The 18,085-nt window shown below is 33.8% G+C and overlaps 1 protein-coding gene and 1 pseudogene across 1 annotated transcript; both read left to right on the plus strand.

The window, feature by feature from the left end:
* The first annotated feature begins 219 nt into the window (after positions 1 to 219).
* LOC132053401 (phenolic glucoside malonyltransferase 1-like) lies at positions 220 to 1,896 on the plus strand (annotated as a pseudogene).
* Positions 1,897 to 10,032: 8,136 nt separating this feature from the next.
* LOC132053402 (phenolic glucoside malonyltransferase 1-like) lies at positions 10,033 to 11,569 on the plus strand. Its single transcript, XM_059445422.1, has 2 exons — positions 10,033 to 10,913; positions 11,046 to 11,569. The coding sequence occupies exons 1-2, from the start codon at positions 10,115 to 10,117 to the stop codon at positions 11,552 to 11,554; spliced, it is 1,308 nt and encodes a 435-aa protein (XP_059301405.1). The 5' UTR covers positions 10,033 to 10,114; the 3' UTR covers positions 11,555 to 11,569.
* Positions 11,570 to 18,085: the final 6,516 nt, after the last annotated feature.

Consider the following 18,085-nt stretch of genomic DNA (forward strand, 5'->3'; position numbering starts at 1 on the left):
ATTAGGTAACATTTTCAGGTGCAGATCTAGAAGCTTGTATGGTTCACGTGAATTTGGTAATTTTTATCTACACTCTGTATATATACTAAAAAATTTATTAATTACTTCTAAATATTTAATTGTGAATAGTTATTATTATATTAATTTAAGCTTGATATAGAAATTCATAAATTTTAAATCATGAATCCGCATTTACTTTACAGTCAGAGACCATGAAGTCATCTCTTTGAGTCATCAGAAGCAACAGTTTCATGGCGTGTAAATCCATGTATATTGATAAGCCAATCCTCAATTCTATATATTGTGTATTTCTTAGCCAAACGTTATAATTAACATGGCATCCGTAATTGAGCAATGCCAAGTTGCGCCACCTCCCGGCAGCGCGGCGGAGTTGACACCCCCTCTTACGTATTTCGATCATATGTGGTTAGCTTTCCACCGTATGCGGCGGATACTATTCTACAAGCTCCCTATTTCCAAACCTGATTTCATCCAAACAATTATTCCTTCTCTTAAAGATTCACTCTCCCTCACTCTCAAACACTATACACCCTTAGCTGGCAATGTTGCTTGTCCACTAAATTTTAGCGAATCTCCTGAGTTGCGTTATGTAAGGGGAGATTCTGTATCTGTTACCTTTTCTGAGACTAATATGAATTTCAATTATCTCATTGGCGACCATCCCCGTAACGCTAAGGATTTGTATCACTTTGTTCCTCAGTTGGGGGAACCTAGGGATGCACCGGGGGTCCAATTAGCCCCACTCTTAGCCATTCAAGTGACACTTTTTCCAAATGTTGGCATATCCATTGGTTTCACTAACAATCATGTTGCCGGTGATGGAGCTACCATAATAGGCTTTGTAAGGGCGTGGGCTCTGCTCAACAAATTCGGTGGACATGAACAATTCTTAGCAAATGAGTTCATTCCATTTTATGATAGGTCAGTAATCAAAGACCCTTATGAACTCGGGAAGTTGACATGGGGCGAAATGAAGAAACATAAGCTGGAGATGTGCGACATTGTGAGTCCTCCTGACAAGGTTAGAGGTACATTTACTATAACACGAGATGATATTGGGAAATTCAAGAATTTGATATTGTCAAGACGACCGAGTCTAACTCATGTAACATCTTTCACTGTAATATGTGCTTATGTATGGACTTGTTTGGTAAAATCAGAGGACGCGATCGGAGAAAAGGCAGACGATAATATAATGGAATTCTTTGGATGCGTAGCAGATTGTAGAGTGCAATTCGATCCACCACTTCCTCAATCTTATTTCGGGAATTGCCTGGTAGGGTACGTTGCAAGAATAAGACATGCTGACTTAGTTGGAAAGGAAGGCTTTACAATGTCTGTGGAATTAATTAGAGAAGCCATTCGGAAAAATATGAAGGATGAGGAGTGGATCCTGAATGGTAACTGGTTTAAGTCATATAGCACCTTAGATCGTGAATCGGTCGCTTTCAGTTGCTGGATCACCAAAGCTTGACTTATATGCTGCTGATTTTGGCTGGGGAAGGCCCGCGAAGTTAGAGTTCGTTTCTATTGACACTGGTAGTGGAATATCGATGTCTCTTAGTAAATCAAAGGACTTTGATGGAGATTTAGAGGTTGGCTTGTCTTTGTCTAAAACTCGAATGAATGCTTTTGCTGCTATATTCACCCACGGGCTCAGCTTTTTATGGTAAGCCTGACTAAAATTATAATTTCACCAAACAATAGAGTTGCATTTTTATTTTGTGCAAGCGATGGCACTTTTTTATTCAATTGTGTGACATTCTTGCTATACTAAAATGAGATTTTTGCATTTTATGCTCCTAATATATGTTCTCTTTTGTAATTTGTGTTACAGCTTCGATAAGAGAATAAATTTTAGAATTGAAAACCTTGTATTTCATTTGTTTATTCATGATATTGATAAGACACAGGGCATGAGAGAATAGTTTTTTGGATAACGACTTTGTAAGCAAATCAGCAAGCTGGTCTTTGGACGAAACATGTGAAATAATTTCCAGATTTTTCATTTCGGAGTTACTAGATTTTGACATGGATACATGGTGGATATATTCTCACAGTAGATTGTTGGCATGGAAACTGAATGCCCAAGTTCACCAAGGAGAAACACGACCCATTGAACTTTCGCAGCAACTGAAGAAACGGGTCTATATTCAGCTTCAGCACTTGAACATGCCATTGTTATTTGTTTCTTAGAGCTACAGCTGATTGGAATTTTGTCTAAATTTAACAAATATTGATATTTAATTCTGTCTTTCTACAACCCATTTATCCCCAGAAGTTGCTATTTTACTTTAAAATGTTAAAACAATATCTACAGCATTTTCAAATAAAATTGGAAGTATTACAACTATATATTTTTCTCTCTCTTTTTTTTTTTTTTTTTTTTTTTTTGGGGTCAAAATGATCCAACTGCTTCTTATTAACACCTCTTCCAGCAATTACAAAGACGAGCAACATAATAAAACAAAACTGAGCCTACAGCTCCTAACTACCCATCCCTCATCATATTAAGTTCTATACATTGTCTCTTTGTAAGATCTCCTCTATCCAGTCTCTATATTTACACTTCTTCCTATATAACGTATCAACTATTTTGAATCTGCACTCCATCTTGATTTGCTTGCATACTATCTCTGGTCTCATCACCTTGCCATCCAGATGTGATAGATGCACGCTGTTGTGACTGCCCAAAGGAAATTCCTGCTCACTCTTCCCTTTGCCCTTCTTGCAATCCTGTTCCACCACCCCAGTATCTCCAACTGCCCCATAGTAATCTGCAGCCATTGTAATATATTTGCAAGACAAGCTTGTGAGAAGTCACATTGAAAGAACAGATGTTCTATATTTTCAGTATGTCCTCCACACAGTTGACATGTATCAGTGTCACTAAACAGCAATTTCTTTAGTCGTGCCATTGTCAACAGCCTCTTATATGCATGGCTAGCCAGCATATATATTTTTCTTATTTATCCATTACAATTTTCACTAAGCATTTTACTAGTGATTTTTAAAAATTATAAAGCATTTTGAAAAAAAATATAATTCAAGCCGTAAGTGGCGTCATCTTTTTATTAATTAACAGAAATATACAATACAGAAGCAGACTAAAATCCTCTGCCATCTACAAAATATAAAGCATTACCCCTTACTTTGTAACATGTTCAAGTATTTATAATTTTATCCTTTCTCATTAAAGTCAATCCTCTCTATAATTATCATTCGTTATAACAACATTTCACTTTAATGGGCTGATTTTCTTCGGAACCGATTTTTCATGTTATATTTTATTTCTCTATAACAACATTCTACCTATAACAACATCGACATATATTATAGAGGTACACTATTTGTAGAGTTATCTCTCTATAACAACCATATTCAAATATTGTGTAAGAAATATACTATATATCGCTAAGAGACTGAGATTTATATATGAAACACCCTACAATTATAGAATTCTTACTTCAAAGTCAAATTATTTAAATTATCAATAAATTTGAAAAGCATATGTTCCTTAGATTTTAATTCCTTATTAGTATGGTACAATTAGTTATTGATTTATTAGTAATTTATTAGTCTTTTTAATTTTAAATTAATGAAATTTGAAAATCAACTAAGATTTTAAAATTAACAAATATTTTGTTTTCGTTTATAACATAAAAAATAATTTTTTGCGGACTTTTATTTATAACAACTAAGTGAGATCTAAATATCAAATGTCAATATATATACATTACAACACCTCATTATAATAGTCATAAAATTTTTGAACAAACACTGTCATTATAGATAGGTTTGAGTGTACATGCATTTTATATATGCATATATCACTATAGTTATTATGGCATTTTAGATTACAGTAGCAGCCCAACTCCATTCAGCTTATAAGTTATATATAACAATCCCAAAAACCAAAGCCAAGCCAAATTTCGTTAGTTAACGAAAAGATTAAAAGACTTGGAGAGATAATTATTGTAAAGATTAAAAATAATTAATTTGGAATTGGATTTCCAACAAATAGGGGTAACTAAATCTATCGTTGAAGTTACAGATTGGGCTGAACTCCCAAACTCTGGTCCTAATTATGTACTATTTGTATTAAAAAATTCTCTTAATATGCATAAATAATCTATGGCTCAGTCTCCGATATCAACCAACAGCTTTAACATAGAACGGGTCTAATCCAATATCAGCCACACATGTGTTAATTTCCATATTAATTTTTGCATTCCAGCATTGTCAGGGTAATTCTAATAATTCATGTATGAAGTCGCCTTTTTAGTCACTACGAGCAACACTTTCTATGACATGCAATATTATATAGGAAAAAATACGTATATATACATATTAAGGAGAAATATTTACGAAATGTGACGATAGTTTTTTATTTACAAAACATAACATTACAAACCTATACAAAACATGCTTTTAAAAAAAAATATATATTTATTTTATTTTATTTTTTTAATTTTTTTTAAAAATTATTTTCGCTCAAAAAATTACGTATGAAAGTTGTATGAAATGTGTATATCTCGCTCAAGGCTTAAAAAGTTCACTCAAAATTTAGTCTATGAAAACGGTATGAAAAATGTATGAAATGTGGATAACTCGTGAAATGTGGATAACTCGTTCAAGGCTTAAAAAATCCGCCCAAAATTGTGTGTATGAAAACGGTATGAAATTTGTATCTCGCTCAAGGCTTAAAATTTCACTCACATTTTCGTGTATAAAGTTCATGTTAGATTTCTATAAATTAATACAACTACAACAACATTGTATACAACTTTGATACAACATTCAAGACTTAAAATAATCGCTCAAATTTTTGTGTATGAAATGTGTATATCTTGCTCAAGGCTTAAAAAGTTCGCTCAAATTTTATGTATGAAAAACGTATGAAATGTGTATATCTCGATCAAGGCTTAAACATTACGCTCAAAATTTTATGTATGAGAATGGTATGAAATGTGTATATCTCGCTCAAGACTTAGAATTTCATTCACATTTTTCGTATATAAAGTTCATATTAGGTTTCTGAAAAATTAATATAACTACAACAACATTGTAACAATTTTCATACAATATTCAAGGCTTAAAGTTTTCGCTCACAATTTTGTATATGAAAATTATATTAAAAATTTCGCTCACACATACACATTTCATACATTTTTTAAATGACAAATTTTCATACACAAAAATTTGAGGTAATTTTTTAAACCTTTCAGCAAGAAAAAAAATTAATTTTTTTTAAAAAAATAATTTTAATTTTTTTAAAAAAATTATTTTCTGAAAAATATATGAAAATCCGTCATGTTTCGTAAAATATCGTTATGTTTTGTAAATAAAGAAAACTATCTATATATTTTTTAATAAAGAGTCTTAAGTAGGTACCCTATGTCATTTTCCCTATTATATATTGATACGAGCTTAACACACAGTGGCGGATCCAGGATTTTCATTCAGGGTGTTCGGAAAAAAAAAAAAAGCTAAATATACACTGTAATTTTTTGCCGAGGGTGTTCAAAAGTTAATATATACACATAAATACAGAAAATTTTTTGCTTGTGTTTTTATTCATCTATTAGGTAATTAAGTTAATCAAATAAAATATGTCATCTTTTTTAATTATACCCAATTTCAGAAGCATGTGGAGCTGGCATCACCCCCTTCGGCGTCCTCTTTGGTGTTCCCTGGTACTTCATCACTCGAGGTTCCTCATTTTCTCCCCCCATAGTTGGCTATTTTGAATTGTTTAATCACCATTGACGCAACAATTTAATTAAGAGAACAATATCAGCATCTTAAAGTTCATATATGAACAATATCAACAATTGATAACAGATTTGATTTTGGTTTGTAAATATCTCATTTGGTTTGGCATATTAGTGACTAAGCTTATCCTTCTTGCAGAACCTTCCATGGGAGATACTTTCAAAACATCCAATCTCCCATTCATCTCCATGTCTTAATGCCGGTTATCTATGCAGGATTCTTGTCGACCCTGAGTCTTATCCTCTCCTGTTCTAACTTTATCCTTTTCTTCGTTACTGGCTATTCTAAGTCAGGTCCAAATAACTTTTCCTTGTCGATCTTGAATCACCCATAAGGGACTTGCACTTCTGTCCACATGAGGCTTCATATGGTGTCGTCCGAATATCCGAATGATAGCCATTATTATATATGAATCCAATGAATGACATAAATACTTCCCTTGAATCCAAATCATAAGTTCGTATTATATTTTCGGGCATCTGAATGGGGCGTTTGGCCTTTCCGTCTGACTTGTAGATTCATATCGTGCAATTTAGGCCCTTTTTTCGTACGAGGCCGTGGATTACTCTCCCCCTTCTTTCTCTAGCCTTCTTACTATTAAGTTGTCTTATCATGCTCGAGTAACTTCAAATTTTCTTAGAAACTGCCCCGCTTCATATGTCGTTTTCCTTATATTCTCCGGTTAGAGTTATCATTCCCAGTGTCGATTTTATCCAACAAGTATATATAATGTGTCTTGCAATCGAATTCTATTCTTGGTTGTTTCCTTGTCAATACTTTTCATACTTGCTGCCATGTCTCTTTTTACCCTGCGATCCTTCCATTCACCTTCCACTTGGTTAGTTCTTTTTCGGGTTTGTTACTGGTGACATCACATATCTTCTCCCCCGGTACCTATTCGCGTCAATACCCTTAGCTTGTATGATGAATTTGCCCCACCCTGGTTATATCATATTATCGTATTCCAATTCTTATAGATCTCTTTATATGCATCTTTATTGCTCCATTACTTAAGTATAGCTCTGTCCTTTCTCAATCCGCTTCAGTCTGCCTTATTCAACCCAAAATAGAAGTTGCTTCAAGATGACATTTTCTTCCGAAAAGCGAATTTATGGAGAAATGAAGGTTTCGTGATCGCCACAGTCTTTATTGTGTTAAGATGGATTGATTAGCTCCTTGATATGTTCATGGATCATGGAGGAATGTTTGAGAGGGTTTAGGAGGTGTCTTAGGGTTTGGTCTTGAGAGAAATGAGGTTCAAAATGATTTGGGGCGTTTTTATATATGTTGAGCTAGGCAGCCACCGACTTTGGCTTTTCTGTCCCGCGACAGTTTGGACCCTCGAACGGAAATGCGAATATCTCTCTACTCCAACTTTGTATCGATAAAAGGTTAAATGCGCTGGAAACAAGACTCATAGACCTTCAATTTGGTGGCTGGATCAACCCAAAAATCCCAGTAGATTGAGAGAAAAGCTCCACGACAGCTGACCCAATTTTCAATGAAATTGTGAATATAACTTGCAACGACCTTTGTCGACTTTTGTTCTTACAACTCGCCTAACTTCAAAACTTAATAAGCGACTATTATACGATTCAAATTCATATCATTACTTCTTAGCATGTGAAGAACTCCTAATCTCACCCCAAAGTACGAGTTATCGTATTCCTAACTTGCCGACTTTTGACGAAACTCATTCTTCTTCGATTCATTCACCCTCCAAACTTTCCGTCACTTACTAATCACATTTATTAGGTCCTTATAACCATTTATATTAATAATCTCAATCGCTTTTAACCTCAAGATGATTTCTTTCGAACTTGCGTCGACTAACTCACGATGCGACTTTAACGTGCGAAAATCCGGAGTGTAACAAAGTTGACACTTATTTCGAACTGGAAGGAGTATACCTTTATTTAAATAAATGACCGGTATTCTAGAATAAATGCTAAGTAATAGACTGTAACAGTTAAATTATATTGATGAGATTAAAAATTTATTATATTACCAGTGCATATTATTTAAGTCTTCTTTAAATTTTTGGACTCTCTCCTTTCATTTTTTAGGGTGTTTAACTGGACACAAGAGTTAAAAAAAAAAAAAAAAAGTACTGCAAGATTTTTAGAATTTGTGGTTTTAAGCATATCATAGATATATTTGCGGCTATAAAAACATTTTATTAAGAGTGAAATGACAAGTTTAAAGTGAAATTATTTTCAAATATAGAAACATGTTTTTCGTTTTTAACAAATTAAAAAGAAAAATAGCACGTAAAAGTTAAATGAAAAGTTTAAAGTTAAAATATTTTGAAATATAAAAATCAATGGTGCTCAACTTTATCATCTGAAGACAGAATTGAGTGATTTCGTTTAAGGTAATTCAAATGTACATAGGAGGTTACTTCACCAAAGTCAAGACTTTGGAATTAATTAGGTGCATTATATCAGTAATTGTTCTTAGGGCCCGACAAAGTATGACATCAATTAGTTAGTTAGAGGAACTAGGTAAATAAGCTTTACATTTTCTAATACAATCAAATCACTCTATAACAACATCACGGGGTCCAAAGTTTTTTTTACTACTATAGCGAATTGCTGTTATATATCTATAAAAGTATTGACATTTAAATAATATTTCGCTCTTATAGGTAAAAGAGATGCATAAAATTTAATTTTTCATTTTTTAATTGTCAAATACTAAGTTCAATCACACTTTATATAACGAAGAAAACTCTTTTAACAATGAAATGTTCATAGAATATTTTTTTGTCATAAATAGTGTATTAAAGTATCAAAATATAGGATCAAAATTTCTAGACCTATTATTGGTAATTTTAAAGATTCTATTTCTATAAAAATAATAAACTACTATATTACCAAAAAAAAAAGAATATAACTGTTATAGAGGGATAATTTTATAAAGAGCGTACTGATATAAAGATAGTTGTTACTGTTATATGTAAAAAAAAAAATAGTATTATATAGAGATAAAATATAACGTAAAAAATTAATTTCAAAAAATTTTAACTTTTATAAAAAGGTTATATGAAAATGTCGTCATAGAGAGGTCTGACTGTAATCAAATTTTTTTAATTTCCAATTAGCGAATTCGTAAGTTAAATTTTTACTACTCAACAAATTAAATAGATTATCTTGTTTGGAAAATGGACCCCCCCCCCCCCCCCCATAAGACACGACGAGATTTCATGATGCATAAAGGGTATTCGTGGGTGGGGGGCGGGGGGCGCTATCACTCGATTATCGATTTAGAGCCCGTTTGGATTGGGCTTTTTATAAGTTTTATAAGTTTTTTCGAGGTTTTTTTTTGAGTGTTTGGGTAGAAATTAAAAGTCATTTTGTCTTAAAATAAGCTCAAAAAATAATTGGACCCATTTAACTTAGTTTATCTAAAAGCGAATTTTATAAAGTGAAAAGCTTATAAGCTAAAAAAAATAAGTTGGGACTACCCCAACTTATTTTTTTCGAACTTTAATTATAAACGAACTTTTTGTATAAAAGCCCAATCCAAACTCTTAAACAGGTGGGTCCAACCAAGCACGTTCAGATTACATGATTATAACATTGTAGTTGTAGGTTTCTTTTCCTGAACAATAAAATGATGATAATTTCTAAAAAAAAAAAAATCTACTGTAGGGATTGGAAAGAGGAAAGAAAATCTGGAACAATAGGAGACGATAAGATTGAGACGCTTGTGTATGTGTTTTTCTTAGTTTAGAACGTATGTGTTTTTCTTAGTTTAGACGATAAGATTGAGACGCTTGGGATTTTTCTTGGTTATATAATTATGAAATGAACCACAAGTTTATAATATCATACCACATAATTTTAAAAATAATGAAAACAAATATAATTTCATAAAAAATCATACATTAATGAATCACAGGAAACTACCATCCAAACAGGGGGTTAGGAGACGATAAGATTGAGACGCTTGTGATAATGTGATCCATATGCATCGAGACACAATTCAAATAATTCTGACAAGATTAAGACGTCCATTACAGCCATATAACGCATTGCCGTGTTGTCGATAAGGTACATTTTCAGGTGCAGATCTAGAAGCCCGCTTACATACGGTTCACGTGAACTCAGTAATTTTTATCTGCACTCTGTATATATATTAAAAAATTAATTAAATAATTATAAATATTTGATTGTGAATAGTTATTATTATTTTTATTATATTAATTTGAGCTTGATGTAGAAATTTATAAACTTTAAATTATGAATCCGCCTTTGTACACTTTACACTCAGAGACCATGAAGTCATCTCTCGAGTCAGCAGAAGCAACAGTTTCATGGCGTGTAATTCTATATACATTGATAAGCCAATCCTCAATTCTATATATTGTGTATTTCTTAGCCAAAACGTTATAATTAATATGACATCCGTAATTGAGCAATGCCAAGTTGCGCCATCTCCAGGCAGCGCGGCGGAGTTGACACTCCCTCTTACGTATTTCGATCATATGTGGTTAGCTTTCCATCGTATGAGGCGGCTACTATTCTACAAGCTCCCTATTTCCAAACCTGATTTCGTCCAAAACATTATTCCTTCTCTTAAAGATTCACTCTCCCTCACTCTCAAACACTATACACCCTTAGCTGGCAATGTTGCTTGTCCACTAAATTTTAGCGAATCTCCTGAGTTGCGTTATGTAAGGGGAGATTCTGTATCTGTTACCTTTTCTGAGACTAATATGGATTTCAATTATCTCATTGGCGACCATCCCCGTAACGCTAAGGATTTTTATCACTTTGTTCCTCAGTTGGCGGAACCTAAGGATACACCAGGGGTCAAATTAGCCCCACTCTTGGCCATTCAAGTGACACTTTTTCCAAATCTTGGCATAGCTATTGGTTTCACTAACCATCATGTTGCCGGTGATGAAGCTACTATAGTAGGGTTCGTAAGGGCGTGGGCTCTGCTCAACAAATTTGGTGGACATGAACAATTCTTAGCAAATGAGTTCATTCCATTTTATGATAGGTCAGTAATCAAAGACCCTAATGAACTCGGGAAGTTGACATGGGGCAAATGGAAAAAATATAAGTTGGAGATGTGTGACATTGTGACCCCTCCTGACAAGGTTAGAGGTACATTTACTTTAACACGAGATGATATTGGGAAACTCAAGAATTTGATATTGTCAAGACGACCGAGTCTAACTCATGTAACATCTTTCACGGTAATGTGTGCTTATGTATGGACTTGCTTGTTAAAATCAGAGGACGCGATCGGAGAAGAGACAGACGATAATGTAATGGAATTCTTTGGATGTGTAGGAGATTGTAGAGTGCAATTCGATCCACCACTTCCTCAATCTTATTTCGGGAATTGCCTAGTAGGGTACTTTGCAAGAATAAGACGTGCTAACTTAGTTGGAAAGGAAGGCTTTACAATGTCTGTGGAATTAATTAGAGAAGTCATTCGGAAAAACATGAAGGATGAGGAGTGGATCCTAAATGGTAACTGGATGAAGCAATATAGCACTGTAGACGTGAATCGGTGCCTTTCAGTTGCTGGATCACCGAAGTTTGACTTATATGCTGCTGATTTTGGTTGGGGAAGGCCCGCCAAGTTAGAGTTCGTTTCTATTGACAGTGGTAGTGGTATATCGATGTCTCTTAGTAAATCCAAGGACTTTGATGGAGATTTAGAGGTTGGCTTATCTTTGTCTGAAGCTCGAATGAATGTTTTTGCTGCTATATTCGCCCACGGGCTCAGCTTTCTATAGCAAGCCTGGCCAAAATTATATAGTTACCAAACAATAGAGTTGAATATACACGGTCTAGTGGATTGATTAATGATGTAATACTTCAAATTGTAGATGTAATAAATGGACATAGTATTCCAGATAAGAATCCATTTTCAAAACGCTATTTGGTGTATTTCGTCCAAGTGATACTTTGTTATTCAATTGCATAGCATTTTTCTGTAGTGAAATGAGTTCTTTGCTTCCCTAGTATATGTTCTCTTTTGTGATTTGTGTTTAGAGTTGAGAACTGAAAACCTTGTATTCCATTTGTTTATTCATGATATTAATAGATATAGGGTATGAGATAGTTGTGAGATCCAAACAATGGATGTTACGTGATATTATCTAGAACATATAAATATGATATTTCAACATTCAAGCATTTAATATTAAAAGATTCAAAAATATTACTCTCTCCGTCTCAATTTGACGTGTCTTACTTTTCTTTTTTGGTCTGTCCCAAAAAGAGTGTCTCTTTCTATATTTATAGTTGACAATTTTAACATCCTACATGACACGTTTATAATCACAAGATTCAAATAATTTTTTACTACTTTACACATCTTTAATTTAAGGCCACAAGATTTAAAAGTTTTCCTTTATTTCTTAAAAACTTTATGACAAGTCAAACTAAGATATTTAAATAGGGAAGGAGAGAGTATTTGAATTATTATCCTTGATGACTTGTAGTATCAGTAGCTTTAACACTCTCTTGATTGAGGATCCATCTTTGATGCCAATCTTGGACCGATTCAAGATGAATAGCCGTTTGGATAATGGCATTGATGCAAATCAGCAAGCTGGACTTGGATGAAACATGCAACGAACACACAAACATCCCCCGGTTAAACTAAATCGCGTAAAAAGTGAGTATCAATTTTGAGATGTTCCAGTTTGGAGTGAAGTACTAGATTTTGACATGTATACAAGGTGGATATATTATGACACCAGATGGTTGGCATGCGAACTAAATGCACAAGTTCACCAAGGAGAGATTTAATTAACTCATTGAACTTCCCCGGCAGCTGAAGCAACAGCTCAATATTCTGCTTCGGTACTTGAACGTGTCACTCTTCTTTGTTTCTTAGAACTTCAATTGATTGAAATTTTGCCAAAATCTAATAAAAGTTGATATCCGATTTTATCCTATACCTTATATACCCCCAGAAGCTACTCGTTTACTTTAAAATGTCAAAATAATATCCAAAGCTTTTTCATATAATATTGTAAAGTATTTCAACTACATATATTTTTTCTTTCTCCATTACAATTTCCACTATGCATTTTACTAGGGATTGTTTCAGAAATACAAAGCATTACCTTTTACTTTGTAACATTTTCCAGTAATACTATAATTATTATTAGGGAAAATAACATAGACTAACGACTCTTTATCACAAAATATAATGACGGATTTGGTAACGCTTTACGAAATATGACGGTGGGCTTTACGTTTTGGGCTTTAGTACCGCACCACGATTTTGGGCTTTGGCAGTTCACTTAGCCCAACTGTGAATGCAATTTTTCTCTTCCTCCTCTGCAATATTCCCTCTCTACTCTTAACCCACTATCTCATACAAATTTTCTCTCTCTCTCTCTCTCTTGTGTTTGCAATGTTGATGTAAATGTGTGTGATTCTCCATTCCATTTTCCTCTGTTTCGTTCCATTTCACCATTAGTAAAGGTAATCTAGGGTTTACAATTCCTTTAGTTTTGATCATATATTGTTGTGGTAGTTTCAATCATATAGTTTCAATCATCTATTGTTGTGTTAGTTTCGAATATTTATTGATGTGTTTCTATCTTCATTTCAATCAATTTCATCTTGTTCAGTCAATTTGGACGGTTTATTTAGGGTTTCTACTTTGTATTTCCAGTTTTTTTTTTTTTGCGCATGTGTGTGATTCTCCATTCCATTTTCCTCTGTTTCGTTCCATTTCATGATTAGTAAAGGTAATCTAGGGTTTACAATTCCGTTAGTTTCGATCATATATTGTTGTATTAGTTTCAATCATATAGTTTCAATCATCTATTGTTGTGTTAGTTTCGAATATATATTGATGTGTTTCTATCTTCATTTCAATCAATTTCATCTTGTTAAAACCAATTTGAACGGACTTTTATTTATAAGATTTTATTATAGGTTTCAAATTCATATCAACGTATTTTCGTAATGGGTAAAAGTTTGTGTGCGCATCCTTGAAAAGTTAAAAAAATATATATATATCCGTAGTAAAAGTACGCCGGAGGCGGACTTTAGTTGTGTTTAAGTAAAAGTCCGCTTGGGAGGGCGTACTTAAATTGTTGTGATTCCAAATTTTGTCTATTTTAGTATGTAGACAAAATTTGAATTATAGTTTCAATCATCTTTTTTGTGAAAATGAGTAAAAAAAATTCTATAAGTTCTCCTATGCGCAAAAGCCCTAGATTTTTGGGGCCTCCAACAAGCCCGAAAGTAGGGCCAATTCCAAACTTCAATTTACTCACTCAAACCCCGGTAAAAAAAGGAGGAAGGGAAAAGCAAGATTCTGATGATAAAGGATTATTCCAAAACCCATTACAAAATGAAATTAGGACGAAAGTTCTAAACGATCCTTGTAATGTTGGTCCCACTGTTGTTGAAATCAAATCAACCCCCCGGAATGATTCCAAAAGGAAGCGAAAAGAAACGTCAACTAGTAAGTCAAAAAAAGTCACTGACGACTCTGATTTCGAAGAAGAAACTGAGCATCCTGAAGCCAAAAAAAGTAAGGTTGAGAAAGGTGGTGCAGTAAAGAAGACGAAAGTCGAGAAAGGTGAAACATCAAAGAAGAAGAAAGTCAAGAAAGGTGAAACATCAAAGAGGAAGAAAGTCGAGATATGTGAAACATCAAAGAGGAAGAAAGTCGAGAAAGGTGAAACATCAAAGAGGAAGAAAAACAACCTGACAAAGAAGGTATAAAAAGCACTTACACTTTAGTCTTTGAATATTTGGTTACTTGCATGTGTATGATTTGTGGTATAAAAAGGGTTTAATTGGTCTTTTTATATGCTTTTTTGAGTTCCGGAGGTGTATGGAATATGCATGTAAAGTGGTCTAACTGTATGATTTCTCTTAAACAATTGTGTATAACTTTATTTCTGAATTGGTAGTGTATGAAAAATGTAAGGAAAGTGTTCTGAGTTGGTTTTTCAGTATTGAAAAGAAGTGGCTAATGTCTAATTATTTGTTTTAGATTTAATTAAATTGGTGTATGATAAGTGTCTTTTTGTGGTCTTGCATTGACCCTTGTGCCTCATGATCAGCAATTCCCTTTTTGTGTTCTCTGTTCCTAAGTTATCAATTTACCTAGAGAACAAACACTGAATTCTAGATTTGGTGGTGTATGAAATATGTATGAAAAGTGGGCTGACTGTAAGATTTTTGAGTAACATGTTTAGTTATAAAATATGTCATTGGATTCTTGAGTTTTTAGGGTGTATAAAATATGTATGGACTTTGGTATATCTCATATTTAGATGATTTGACTCGCTTTATAGTTATGTATGCTTTCTTTTTTGTAACTATCACTTATTTAATATATTCAGACACAGACTCGGGTGTTCTTACACCAACGTGGAAGCCCCACTTGAAGTTAAGGACCGCCTTAACGACGCGCAATTGAAGCCGTTTGTTTAGGGAGTCCCTTTTGGGTTATTTCTGGATTTGCCAAAGCTGAATGTTCAGCCACAGCTAATTCGAAGCCTGATGTATGCCGAGACAGAGCATGATAGGGATGATATGTTTATCATCAATTTGAATGGGAAAGAGCTTCGTTTCGGCATTAGAGAGTTTGCCATCGTGACTGGTTTAAAATGTGGCATGGACAGCGAATTTGTCTCGGACCCCGATTCCCCGAACAGACTGATGGATATGTACTTTAACGGACTAACCAAAGTGCCGAAAAATGATTTGATTGAGCTTTTTCAAGACAAAAAAAAGGAAATTGGGGATGCTGATGCTTTTAAGATAGCAATACTTTATTTTATCAACACATTCTTATTCTCAACTGAGAGCAATAAAGCATTTGTTCCCAAGTTACACTTTGACTTGGTTGAAAGCGGAGAATATATGAATTATCCATGGGGAAATGATTGCTTCAAAGCACCGTTGTCTTCAATCGCCATGTTGGCGAATGATCCAACCTACTATAGGTTTGAGGGTTTTCCCCGGCCATTCAAGTATGGTTTTATGAATCTTTGCTCGAAGGTAGATCCTACGGTTGCGACCCGTATCGGAAACCACTTCCCTCGTATTTTTAATTGGCGAACAACTTCGCAAAGAATCTACTTTGCCCATCCGAAGAAGGGGATGTTCAAAAGTACAAGAATCGGTAACAATACAAGCTAATCGGTCACATATGTTTTTCATACATTAATCATACACATTTCATACATTCTTTTTTTTATACATGCTAAGCGGTGGAAACTTATACATTTTTTTAAATGTTGGTAGCTGGTTTTTACAAACATTCTCCCAACAGATGAGGAGAAGGTAGCTATCAACTTTATGGAGTTTCCAGAAGAGACAGCGGTCAAAGATGTGTTAGAACCACAGGATCCCACACAGTCGAGTCCCTCTGTACGTGGTTCTGAATTTGATGCGTTGAAGAAGGAAGTTGCAAATGTAAGCATGTGTTTTCACTAATTGCATTCATATTTTTTTTTTATGAAATAGTTGTATTTGTGGTTAAGACATTCATTAATGTTATTCTACATCTTCGGTGTCCGCAAAGATCTTAAATCATTTGAGAAAAAGGTTGACAAGTTTAATATAATTTTCAAAGTTCATAATTTTATTCTCATTGTAGTATATAGATTAGCTTAGGTTTCTTGTCATATTTTCCTTTTTATCCCGTGTCGGTGAACGAGTTTGTTGACATGAAGGACTACATGGACAAGTCAATTATGAATTTACTTAAAGATCTAAAGTCCATGTTTGGCGGTGCAACCGAAACTCGAAGCTAAGGTTATTTATCAAAATTTTGAGTTAATGTCTTTTGTATTATCCCTTTCTATCTAAATGTGTTTATACATATCTTAATAAACAAGAGGTCCGGCAAAGTTGTTAAGGATGTTACAAAAGAACCAAATACAAGCAACAAGAAGGATGGACTTCAAAGACAACCTATATTTTGATTTTGATGAACCGATAGGTGATTAATAATTAGCCAACAAGAGCATCAACATCCAAAGGTAAAAAGGATGACTCAAAGTCATCTAAAATAAGGTTAATGGAAGACATACAAATATGCAATTAAATGTTGATTCATCCACTACATTTTCAACATATTGTGGACAATTAAATTTGGAAGAAACACACAAGTTACATTCGGCCATAGGGCTGAAAATTTAGCTCTTTGAGTCTTGATCCAAAAATTATTTTCCAAGGTGTTTCAACCCTTTAGAAGGTCCCTAAAACGTGAAGATAGTCTTTGGAGCAACAAGAACCATTTTCCATCTCAAGTCACCAACTACAGCCAAGTAGAGAAGTCAAGTTGTCAAAGGTAAATCTAACTTTCTTTCAAGTATTAAGGGTGATGTAGATGTGTGAATATAAGTTGTATGCATGAAATAAGGTGTATTAATGTTGGAGACATGATAGTAGTTATGGGGTTATATGTGTTGATGTTGAAGTATGGTTGTAACTTGACGAACATGAAATCCCATGCATAAAATCATGAAAGTTGGTGTTGGAATGTTAGTTGGCCGTAGGGACTGTTTTGGTGAATTAATGGACTGATTTTCTTTAATAAATATGATTGTTACTATCATAGATCTCATGGTAAAAAGAATGAAAAGAATTGGAAGGTTAAAGGTGAAGTTATGTTAGTATGAAAATGGTTGAATCTATGATTTTATGTGAGAGATGTTGAAGAATGGTGTAGCCGTGTGTGGACTGTTTTGTGAAGAAGTTAGTGAACTGTTTTTACTTGATATTTTGATTGTGATTATCATGAATTTTATGATGGAAAGGAAGGTGTTTAATGGTTGGAGTTGAAACTAAAGTCATTTGGAGTTGTTTTAAGGATTATAAAAATGACGATATAGCGTAGTTGCGTATGAATTGATGTTGTACTTGTCGTGTGGATAGCTGGTCATAACTTACTAAAATTATATGAAAAGAAGACATGAAATGATGTATAAAAATCGCATGTGGTTGGCTTAGTATGTTCGTAAACGTTTGCAAGAATTCCGAACATCGTTATGTTGTCGGCTAGAGGCCTCGTTTTGGACATGTTGTGGTAGTTACATTTTTGGACTTGTGTTTTCATTAAGTTGGAAAGAATAATTATAAGTTAAGAGTATACATCATATTGTATGTTGGATGCTGTTATAAAGTTGTTACATGCAAACGTTAAGGCTACAAACTAATAAAAGTAACTTGAGGATGTCGAAACCGTAAGTGAATCGTTATTGCATGTTATGAATGTGGGTTGTTTAGAATACGTGTGGGCTGTCCGGATTGGTATTGAACACATAATTATTGAT

Source organism: Lycium ferocissimum, chromosome 4 (assembly GCF_029784015.1).
Source record: "Lycium ferocissimum isolate CSIRO_LF1 chromosome 4, AGI_CSIRO_Lferr_CH_V1, whole genome shotgun sequence".
In the NCBI taxonomy this organism is placed as follows: domain Eukaryota; kingdom Viridiplantae; phylum Streptophyta; class Magnoliopsida; order Solanales; family Solanaceae; genus Lycium; species Lycium ferocissimum.